This window comes from Lathamus discolor, chromosome 2 (assembly GCF_037157495.1).
Source record: "Lathamus discolor isolate bLatDis1 chromosome 2, bLatDis1.hap1, whole genome shotgun sequence".
NCBI lineage: Eukaryota > Metazoa > Chordata > Aves > Psittaciformes > Psittacidae > Lathamus > Lathamus discolor.
This window is the reverse complement of record NC_088885.1, coordinates 59,982,010-59,994,113: the sequence shown is the minus strand read 5'-3', so window position 1 is coordinate 59,994,113 and position 12,104 is coordinate 59,982,010. Positions and strand designations below refer to the sequence as shown.

The 12,104-nt window shown below is 41.7% G+C and overlaps 1 protein-coding gene across 1 annotated transcript in view; it reads left to right on the top strand.

The window, feature by feature from the left end:
* Positions 1–12,104, top strand: part of SMARCC1 (SWI/SNF related, matrix associated, actin dependent regulator of chromatin subfamily c member 1) — an 86,994-nt gene that overhangs the window by 62,751 nt on the left and 12,139 nt on the right. The window contains exons 25-26 of the mRNA XM_065667029.1: positions 1,909–2,043; positions 6,396–6,654. Coding sequence (XP_065523101.1) covers positions 1,909–2,043; positions 6,396–6,654 — 394 coding nt within the window. The remainder of the gene's footprint in view (positions 1–1,908; positions 2,044–6,395; positions 6,655–12,104) is intronic.

The window sequence follows — 12,104 nt, the reverse complement described above, 5'->3', positions numbered from 1 at the left end:
TTGTAAACCAAAGTGTCATTATCTGCTCTCAGCTGGGGCTGGTCCAATGGCTGGCTCAGTGATACTCAGGTCATTCAGAATTGCTGTCTTGCAGCATAATGTCACATACCAGCTGCCTTTTTGTTTGTTTATGACTTAAGGTGGATGCAGCAATGTGTTTATCAGGCAATTTAAATTGCAGTTACTTTAGTCTTGTCATGACTAACTCAAAAATATTTATGTTCTTTGTCCATGTGAAAGCACTGGTTAATGCCAGGCTAAGAGAGAAATCTTTGTCTCTCTAGAGAAAATGTCAGTGATGATTTCTAATGTGTATTTTGAGACCTGTCTCTTTCCTAATCACATGCCTTGCTTGATTTTATGATAATATGATTTCATTATTAAAATTGTGTGCCTCGAGCAAAGCAGAATGACTGCCAGAAGGTTGTGTATGTCAACAAACATACTTCTGTCCAACTTTTTTTGCAAATGAGTTTCATCTACCGAGTGGTATTAATTGATGGCAAAATCAAGCTTAGAATGTCAAATGTGTGTTATGTAGATCTACTGAAGACTTATTTTATTGCTGGTGGGTTACCAGAGGCGAATCACAGAATGATAGAATGCTGCCAAATGACACAACTTACTAATGATGGAAAGAGTATCATACATTTTTAAGAAATTATAATTAGGAACACCAGGAAGTTTTATAATGTTTCTATTCTCCAGCTCAGTCTTTCTGCCAGTTCTGAGCCAAAGCTTGAGGCACAGCTTGCTAGATACAAGTTGCTGTTTGCAGCCTGAGCTGGGTAAGATCCAGCTTTTTCTTTTTTTCCTTCCATCCCTCAGCTCTCACCTTCCCCTTCTCAAAAGCCAACCCTCCTTCCCACTCGCCCTTTGGATGTGTCAGAAAGGCTTTGCTTGAACACTGTTTGGGAAACATCCCCTGATTATTCATACAGAAACTCCCAAGCAGTATGCACAATGGGTGTGTTGAGCATATTTTGATTTTGAACAGCAGGCTTCTAACAAAAGCTGGTAGAAGGTGTCCTTAACACGCCTTTCACACTTGGAGAGTGTGAAACACTTGTAGGCTGTCTCATGTATCACATGTATACACACATCTATATATTCTGTATCATTTATGTAGAAGTGTGTATATGTAAGTGGGGTAAAGCTAAAGCCTTGTAAAGAATCTCTTTGCCTTTTTCTGCAGTTTGCTTTTGCAGTTTAAATACAGCTTTGCCTTCAGCTTTCCTCTGCGATAGGAATACTCTGCAACCTGGTTATAAAAGGAAACTGGAGATTATTTTTGTGTTTTTAAACAGTTCCTTCTAATATCTGTGTAGAGATTTCTCTGCAAGCTCTTACTCACCCAAGGTGGAACTACTGTGCTGAGAAAGCTTATGGTTTAGTGATGTGGTGCTGCATATAATGGGAATATGCTCAACTGGATACACAGTTTCTCATTTACTTGAGCAAAAAGAATATTTGAATGGCAAAGGCATGCAAAAATCATCTCACTGTTGCTGTGGGTTGTTCCAGGTAAAAGCCTCTTGTGTGTGTTTTGGTGAAAGCTTTTTGGATGACCTGCAGCTGACTCAGTAGAATGGGCTGTGGCCCCCTCATTTGCATTTCCACTGCTCTGCACTCGGAAGGGTTCGAGGCAAAGCTGGGTTGCTCACGAGTACTGAGCATCCACAGTACCTCTTGTATTAAAACTTGACATCTGTTTATTTGATTAAAGGCTAAACAGTCTTCCAAGGGTTTCTGGTTCCAAGCATAAGATTGATAATCTGTTGTATTTTCTGTCCAGAAGTGGAGAAGAATGGCTAAAGCTAGATGTAGGCATAGCTGACTGAGTTGTTCACTTTAAAGCACTTGCTTTACACATGTTTACAAAATAAAAACCCTGTGTTTTATCCTCAGCACCTAGCAGCAGTGGAAGAAAGAAAGATCAAGTCCCTGGTCGCCCTTTTGGTGGAAACACAGATGAAGAAGCTGGAAATAAAACTTCGCCATTTTGAGGAGCTGGAAACTATTATGGACAGAGAGAAGGAGGCGGTAAGCAGGGATTCTAGAATAATTCAGTCACTACAAAGATTTATGTATGCTAACAGCAGGAAAACTAGCAACTTCAGCTGTTCCTCACCTCCATGCAGGTCTTATTCAGGTAGAATTCATTATTAGTACACAGTAGCATTCGAAGGCTTTCCTTTATCCAATGTCTTCTCTTTACCATAAGCAGGGAACTGGTGGTATCCCAGATCTGCTTCATAATTCTTACTCTTGTCATCTAAGCATGAGCGTGGAATTCATCCTGAGCCTTTATGTAGGCCTTATCACATGAATGATACCATAGAGTGGTTTGGGTTGGAAGAGAGCTTAAAGCTTCCCCAGTTCCAGCCCTCTGCCACGGGCAGTGACAGCTTCCGCTAGACCAGGTTGCTTCAAGCTCTATCCAGCCTGGGCTTGAACACTGCCAGGGATGGGGCAGCCACAGCTTCTCTGGGCACCCTGTGCCAGGGCCTCACCACCCTCACAGGGAAGAACTTCCTCAGGTCCCATCTCAATCTCCCTTATATGAGTTTAAAGCCATTCCACCTTGTCCTGTCCCTACCTGCACTTGTCAAAAGCCCCTCTTCAGCTTTCTTGTCAGACACTTTAGGTTCTGGAAGCTGTTCTAAGGTCTCCCCAGAACAAAACTGAATTGACAAATGTAATGATAAAGTGCAACTGAGGAGGAGCAGCTGGGCAAGCTAAACAATAAAGTTGGTTTTTGTCTTCAGTCTAGTGAGGCTGTAAGCCAGGACGCAAGTCTTGGTTGAGGTCTAGCCAGCTGAAGAAGGTGGTGACACTGAGAAGCATGTATATGGTGCATCCCAAGCAGGGCTGTATTTATATTGTAGCACTATTAATGACACTTTGCTAGAGACTTGGGTATCTCTAAAATCAGGGTATAACATGTCAGGGATGATGGCTGTGCCTATCAGTGCCTGGGTTGCACATCAGTTACAAGGTGTTCTTTTGTATATAATGTGACAGGCTTCCAGAGAAAGTTTCTCTCCCGCTACTGTGAAGATGACTCAGAACTTCAGGTTTTATCAGCTAGTGGCCATTATTTGCTTTTTTTCTGTTGTATAGCTTCTTCATTTTGTCAATAGGCAATTACTCTAGATGTGTTACAGATACTGACTCATAATTCTAGGGATTTTCCCATTTGCCCTACCATGTGAATTTAATGCAGTTTACACCCTCACACAGTTATTAATAGAATCACAAAATATCTTGAGGTTGAAGGAACCCACTAGCATCATCGAGCCTACCTCCCTGCTCCTCACAGGACTGCCTAAAACTAAATTGTATGACTAAGAGCGTTGTCCAGATGCTCCTTGACCTCTGAAAGGCTTGGTACTGTAACCACTTGCCTGGGGAGCCTCGTCCAGTGACTGACCACCCTCAGTGAAGAACTTTTTCCTAATGTCTAACCTGAACTTCCCCTTAATCACATTGATGGAGTTTGACAAACTAGTTTTTTGTTGTAGCAGAATGTCAGCAGGAATTTCTAGACAGCTCAGCATCCTCAACCGTGTCAGTGTGGTGTTTGCCTCTGACACTGACTGGCAGCTCAAGAAATCAACCTAACTATTTTGAAAAGGTTCTCTGTGGATTTCTTTCTTTGGGGGATACATTCTATTAGTGACAGGTTGGGGTCTTTTTCCATTTTGAGGGATATGACATTTTCCTTTTTAAAAATGTGCGTACCAATTTTTCCCTTGCCTTTCGGGTAGTTAAATTTAGTCCTTTCACCTGTCATTGCGAATATTCAGTGGAATAATTAAAGCAAAAAATATCCTTGGTGCCATTGTACACTATGTGTATGTCTGTATTTTGCTGCACTGGCTTTTTTATTCATAGTGAAGGTAAGGCGATTGTAAGCGTTGAAAGAACTGCTGCAGACTGGAGGGTGTTAGATTTTACACAAAACACATTTACTTCAGTGTTTAAGTGCTGCAAACTCTGTGTGTATCCAGGGATCTTGTTGGTAAGATCCTTGTTGACCCAGAATTTATAATAGCACTTGAATGCTTTCTTTATTGTTTCTGGTGGGGGTGGGGGGTGGGGGTGGTGGTGTTGCTTGCTGAAGAATAAATTGGGGTACAATAATAGTTACTGTATAAATATATATCAGATGCTTGTAATAGTCCTCCTAATTGTGAATCACTCCACAACAGTGCAGAAACATGCTCTTGCGAATTTGAGGATGTTCAAGAGTGTAGTATTCATGACTTGCATACCTAAAATTTTGACTGATTTCCTGAATCACATCATGTAGGGGGATTGTGTGGCAAGCTGATAGATGCTGATCTCCGTTAAGGTGCCTAGCATCACTCTTGCCTGACATTGCTACAGGTATAACTTGAGTTTTGAGAGTTGAAAAGCAGAGCAAATTACTGATACATAGCCCACAAGAAAATGTGTTACTGCCACAAATTACTACCAGTTCTCTTAATGCTAACCTGGGGATATGACTGTAGGTTGTGTCTGTAAACCTGCTTCTGAAATGACTACAGCAAATCATAGAATCATGGGATACTTTGGGTTGGAAGGGACCTTAAAGCTCATCCAGTTCCAAACCCCTGCCACAGACAGGGACACCTTCCACTAGACCAGGTTGCTTCAAGCTCCGTCCAACCTGGCCTTGAACACTGCCAGGGATGGGGCAGCCACAGCTTCTCTGGGCACCCTGTGCCAGGGCCTCACCACCCTCACAGGGAAGAACTTCTGCCTCACATCTGATCTAAATCTCCTCTCTTAGGTTAAAGCCATTTCACCTTGTCGTATTCCTAGTTGCCCTTGTCAAAAGCCCTTCGGTTTTCTTGTTGGCAGCCTTAAGGCCACAATGATGTGTCCCCAGAGCCCTATTAAATGCAAGAATCTGATACAGAACCAGGTATTTGGGGTTCTGCACCACTTTTAAGACCAACTAGTGTTACAACTTGTGTCTTTTTCCTCTGTCCAGCTGTCTTTTCTCATTCTGGGAGGAGGGAATGTGTGGAAGAGAACTTTTCACTGGCTTTCCCAAGTACAAGGTGTATTTGCAGGCCCTGGCTGCTGTTTGGAGATACTTTGTAAAGTTTTTTTTTTGTCAACTGTAGCAGGGTCGGGTACCATGAAGAGAGCAAAGCAGGAGTACAAAAGGGGTATAAAAAGCATGGTGTAGCCCTACTTCTTGCCTAAGCCCTTGTTTCAGGTCATTTGCAGTAATTTTTCCCTGAACTGCCTGCCACCTACAGAGTCTGTTTCCACACATGAACGATTACACCATTGGTGTACGTGCCTCTTTGTTTTATCAAGTTCTTCCCTCTAACGTATCAGATTGGTCAAGGAAAAAAAGAGTCACGGCAGCATGAATAATCACATTGTAGTTCCCACATGCAGAAAACCAGCCCCCAACAAGGAGCATGTATTATTCATTAGGCTCTGTCCCCATCTGGTTCTCCTGGTGAATGTGTGCTCTGTAGTATTCTGTTTTCATCCGTGCTTTGTCAGCAGTCAGACTGCTAACACAAAGTATTGATGGAGCCTTGGGATTTTTGGAGAACTTCTGCTAGGTGGAAGTCTCCTTGGCAACCTGCTTTTGAGATAAATTTTGTAGTATACCTTAAAATACTCATTAAATATTTGTAAACCAGTCACGCAAATCCATGTGTCCACTTGCTTAAGAGTACTAGATGTAGAGATGCGTTATGATTTCTTAAATAAGTCAGGTGACACACATTTCCTCAACCAGGACAGTGATCAGACATATTTCTTGCTATTGGGCATTTATATTTTCTGTAGCTTTTTTTGTCTTTTCATTTTGGGCTTGCTTACTGTCTATGTGGCTTCATAATCAAATTAGCCTGTTTTATGTTAATTGGCCTGAATTGCATGAGCATTTTTACATAATACTCAATAGTGCAAATCATTGCTGCCTGGCTATCACGATGCCCAAGTCCTACATTTAAAGTAAAGGCACGGAGTAGGATCCTCCCTATAGCCACTGAGCTTGTGCTTTTGCACGCATATTCTGCTTTGGTCTTGCCCTGGAAAATCTCCTTAGTTTCCTGTTCACCCTTGTACCAACATGTGCAGAAGACAGAAAATGTTTAATTTCTTCTAGAATTGTTTTAAAGCTGAATGCTCTGCTCAGTATTCACTGAGTAGTGTGTTGTATTGCTGAGAGATTCTGTAGGACAAAGCAAGGTGAGTTCACCTGTTCCAGCTGGGAAAATGGCCTGAACCCTTTACCAAAACTTGCTGCAAATCAGACAGTTGGGTATCAGTAGGATGGGCGTTTGATTAGAAGAAACATAGTCTAAATGTATAGTTCCTAACTTTGCTTTGCCTTTTTCCTCCTATTTTTGATATAGTTAGAGCAGCAGAGACAACAGTTGCTAACAGAACGCCAGAATTTTCACATGGAACAGCTGAAATACGCTGAATTAAGGGCTCGTCAGCAAATGGAGCAGCAGCACAGTCAAAACCCACAGCAGCCTCACCAGCACTCTAGTGGGCCTGGGATGAACCCCCTTGGGGCACCAGCACATCCAGGCTTACTGCCTCATCAGCAGCCCCCACCATACCCTATGATGCACCACCAAATGCCACCACCTCACCCACCACAGCCAGGTAAGAAGGAGAAAATCCCCCTTACTTTGATCACCATTCATGGTAGAGTAAAATCAGAGGAAGAGGTACTGCTGGGTAAAATTGCACAAGGTGTAATAGATGGACTGTGTTACATACTGTTTTATAATGGCACTGCTTATAAACCAGAAAAGAAACACAGTTTACTAGGAGTCTTTGTACCACAGCTTCATTTTACAGCTTTTGTCCTCATAGATGTGCAGAGGGGGCTTGGGGAGGAGGTATCTTATCAATGGGTATGAACACCCAAAAAGAGGGAATGAAAGAAAGCACCAGGCTCTTCACAGTAGCACCCAGTGACAGGGCAAGAGAGCAGTGGACACAAACCACATTAAATTCTATACAGACACAGGAAAATATTATTTCCTCTGAGGGTTGTCAAACCCTGGAGCATGTTCCCCAGCAAGGCTTTGGAGTCTCCATCCCTGGAGGTAGTCAAGCTCTAAAGTAAAAACATGGAGCTGCCCCTAAGCGTTGCTTTTGAATATAAAAAAATACTTGTTTCTATCCTCTTAGACTTTTTTTATGCCAAATGAGCTGAACAGAGATGCTCCTTCAAAAATAGTCATTCCCTCAGATTTTCCAGTTCATTGACACACCTAACTGTGTAAAAATAAAAAAAAAAATAGGTGGTGGGGAAAGGGCCAGAACAAGAGGAGGAAGCAGGAAGCTCCTTTAGCAGTTTCCTTTGTCAGGACACCTGATCCTAGTGTATTTCTCTGCCCTATCTGAGGTTTTGCTTTCTGCTTCCTACCCTTTTGTTTGATGCCAGGTGAGAGTCACTGGACCATGTTGGTCAGAGGGGTCACTTGAAAGTCTTCAGTCTTGCCTCCTGCTCAGAGCCAAGTCAGCTGAATCAGATTGCAAGGGACTTTTCCTCTTGAGGCTTAGATATCTCCAAAGATGGAGATATTCCTAATCCCACAGGATAGAGAAATTAGGTGGCAGTGCGGCTGTGCTTCTCATCAGAATGAGGAGCATCCATCCACTGTGCATAAAAAATACCTATTTTAAATAACTGTTTGTGCTTAATGACAAAACCAACAACCCTACTGTTAAGTAACCAAGTAGCTTAATAGTATTTGGAGTCTCACTTTTAAAGCATTTTACTATTAAAAGGAGGTTGGACCACCAAATATTGTGGTTTTGCTCAGAACGTGTTTATAGGAGTTAGAATTGGTGCTTTACTATACTTGTTAAATCTTGTTGAATTGGTAGTATAAAATAGAATAGCACCACCTGGCTTGTAACCTGAGTGTCCCTCTGGAGCACAATGAAGGAGAAGAGCTTTTATCAATTTTCAGCTGCTTGACCAAAAACTACTCCAAAGGCAAATCTGATCAGTTATGAGTCAAAAATATTTTGGAAGATTTTTGCATAGGCTGCTGCTGAAGAAGCTGAAAATTTGGGGTATTATAATCAAAAGCAGGAAACAGAAAGCATTCAGGAACTTCAGTTTTCATTTTGGGAAAAGGCTGGTGTTAAGGTATGGCTTGGAAAAGAGTGAAAGTGCGTAGTAAACTAGCAAGATTTACAGATGACCCTGAAAATATGAGGTATCTAATCCAACTATGTGTATCTCCACAGTAATAAAACTTTATTCAATCAACAGATGCCAACTAATGCAAATTGGACAGGCAGGTAATCGGCTGGGGATCTAGATGTTTAATCAAATGTATCTTTCCAAGGGACCAGCAAGTTCCTGGCTTTGTTGTGCACTTGCGGACGGAAAATGCTGACATTGCTTTGGGAGCTGTTTTTGCTGAAATTGAATTGGGAGCATGATAAAATATGGTCTTTTTTTTTTTTTTTTTTTTTTGAGCTCCAAATAATGTTGTAGCTCAATCTGTCTGTGCTGTATTGACAACTTGGGTCTATTCACTTAACAGTAGAATGAAGGCATGTTCTGTGAAATGGAGATATGGCAAATTGATAACAGATTAAAGGGGGGAATCATTGCATATCATTAGACTAGCTCATACTTAGAAGCTGCTATTGAGACTGAGAATGAAAGAAGATTAAATGCATTGTTGTATTTACTAGGGGACTAATAAAAATTTCTAATATATTCACATCTTTGATTCACATAACACCTTATTACTTCAGCCCCATCATAATCATTCAGGCCCTCTATCCCCAGTGATCCCTTTCAGTGTGTATGGTGGGCAGTGTGGTACTGTGGTAATTAGTCAGTACATCTTGCTTTCAAATTTTATTAAAGTCAATCAATAGATTGACTTTTCCATCACCACCCTTCCTGTTAGAGGGCATCAGACTGATGGATGAGGCGCAGCATTTAGGCTTCTGTGGCAGTGAAGCATCTGATGCTCTCATGCTATGCAGGTACAGGACTAGGATCTTGCCTTCTACCTAGTCTGGCAGTTTGCTGGTTTGATACTTTCATGAAGGTGAGAATTCAGAAGGCCTTTTGGAGTTTGAATGCATACTCCTCTGCTGCTTCTACCATACTCCAACTGATCTTGCCTAGAAAGCAAAATAGGCTCTTCAGTGAAAGTTTGTCAGAAATGCTTGGGAAGTCCACAAGTGCCAGAGTTCTTCAGCTTCACAGTGGGGTTTTGTATAACTTGAGGGCAAGGAGAGAAAACAGAAAGGTTTACTGTTTCCTCAAGTGAGTTCAACACTTAAACTCTGAGTCAGTCCTGGGGAGGGGGGATGTGTAAATGGTAACTTCAGGATTCTTTGGTCCCCGGAGATTAGTGATTCACAAATTGACCTGATTTTCCATTTAGGTAGCTTTAAGATGCCCAGAGTTTGACTTCCCTTGACAAATCAGTACATCATCACAGGGCGAATCTCTGCTGGAAATACCTCTGTTGCATTCTGAAGCCTCCAGAAATCTTACTGACATACTGAAGCAGGCAGCAGTTGCATTTTGTGTACAAAACACATGCGCACCCACCACCCTCTGTATTATATACATTAAAAAATAATCCCTTACCACATCCGTGATGTTGAATCTGTGATAAATGCGACAGAACTTCTGTTGTATTCTGTGTATTTTCCTTACTTTCACATTTTTGGAGCAATTGTTATGTGTTTATTGGACTTCAATGTTTTGGAGCGTTAGGAGTCCAGTCCTTTTGTGACAGATGTGTACGTACATTTTTTACGTACAGTTTTTGCTGCTCAGTTGCTAATTTGGGATCCTTTGAAACAAACTGGTGAACTTCTGCACGTTTCCCTACTGCGTGCCTGCCCTTGAGTCTCTTGGAGTCTTTGTGGAGATGCCAGAATTTGGAGTGTGTGAGGAGATGAATTTCACCCTGCAAGGGAGGGCTGAGGTACACTTAAAGATGGAAACTGAAAACTCTTTTTTTGCTGCTCTTAGTCCTATAGATGAAGCTCCAGCTTCAGAACTATTGGTGTACAGGTTGATGTGTTTTTGTAAGAAGGTGCAGTTTCCTTACCTGATCTCTCAGCTTCTTTCCACTAACAACCTGCTGTCCCTAAGGTGGCAAATTTCAAGAGCTCTTGATAATGAAGAGACTATTCCTCAATGATTCTGGAGACTTATTTTGATCCTACCCTGTTTCCCTATTCAGAGTACACTGAGATGGCACTTAGAGGCATGGTTTAGTGGTGGACTTAGCAGTGTTAGATTACAGTTGGACTTGATGATGTTAAAGGTCTTTTCTGACTGAAATGATTCTATGAATACCGTGGCATAACTCTTCTTTCAGGTATAAAGATGTTACTGGAGGCTTAGACAAGTTGCTGCCTGCTGGTTTGTCTAACAGCTCTGCAGGAAGAACTGACCCATTCAGTTACATTTGAGACAAATCCCCAAACAGCTTAGTAGTAACTGAGAAGTGCCAGTGGGCAGCCTTCCAAAGCACAGCCCCAAGGGTAAGCTGGAGATGGAAATACCCTGCACAATTTCCTGTTCAGCTGCATGGTTTTAACTCCAGACTTTACCTTGGTTCTCACTGATGTTTTCAAACAGGTTTCTGACTTTAATAGTGACTAAAAGTGTAAATGTTGGTTCAGTAGGCCGTGAACAAAATGCTATGTCGGATGTCTTTAAGGTGATTAATGAAAACTGAAGAGATGATAGGAAACAAAAGCGATGAAAGGACATGAAAAAGCACTTATAAATGGAAGGGGAAAAAATACTGCTTACCGCTTTTTTGGATTCAGAAGCAGAAGCAGTGAAACTAAATCTCTTAACTACAGTTAACAGTGAAGCTTTTTCCAGAGAAATGTTCTTTAGCTTAGATGTCAGTCTCTGGATGCAGCTGGAGAACATCTCCAGTTGAGGGTCAGTCTTTGCAGTGAGCCGGTTTTCATTAATGGACCGTGGAATTCACGGGGACATACTGAAGAGCCAAAATCAGTCCAGAGGCCAGCGCCTGTTGCCAGGTTTGATGAGAGAGAAACCAGTACTAGCCAGGAGAGCTCCTCCAGAGAGGAGAGCTGTTGGTGGATTCCACATAAAGCAATAAAGTTATGCAGTCAGTGTACAACACACAGCCAGAGGGGCTTCTTGGAAGCTTTTGCTGCTCCTCATAAGGCTTTTCTTTCTGGTTTACTATCTTTTTGCTAGCCATAATAAGCAATGTGGTATGATGGTTAAGGTTTGGGATTTGAAAACTAGAAACAGGGCTCTGTTATCAGTTTGCTGTGACATACAGTTCAACTCAGTGCTTGCTTCTCCAGTGCAAGCCTGTGATCTGTCTGCATTAAGCTCATCCTTTGGCACCTGGGGGTGATAAGATTCTGGTCAACTCAATGACCAGAAGTGTGTTGCAGTTCTCAGGCATGGGCACTGATTTCAGTAAGTCCCATTATTTTCCCACATCTCTCCTTTCCCACAATTTTTATTTCACCTTCATTTTGACTGAGCTTACTTTGTTCTCTCGTTTCCCCTGGAATGCAGACTTTCAAAGTAGAGAAATAAAATTGGATTCCAGTTCCATTGTGAAAGGCTAAACCTTGTAATTATAACAGAAAATAAAATCCGTGATTTCTTCCTGTGTTACCTGTCTTGCTGCTGGTTATATCGTATGAAGCACATTATTGATTTCTTGTGTGCACTGTTCTCGTTATCTCTGAAATAAGTGCCTTGTGCTAACGATACTCGTGGTAATATGAGAAACTTCTTTAAATTCTTGGAGGAAGAGAGGTAGATGTGTATTAATAGCTGTCATTAATTCACTCTTGCCTTCAGAGGGGATTTTCAGCTAGTAAATAATTCTGGACCCAAAGCAGAAATGGTGCAAGGAAGAAAGGATACACTTTCCAGTACAGCTGGATGAGTAACTTTAATAACCTCTTCCCCCAATATATTGTGCATAAATTTTCTGTCAGTGGTTGAAATATTCAAAAGAATGTGGTTTTAAATTGAGCTGCTGGATGCTGTTTCCTGTTGGACCGATCGCAATTCCAGGATTTTTTGGTACAGATAAGGATTT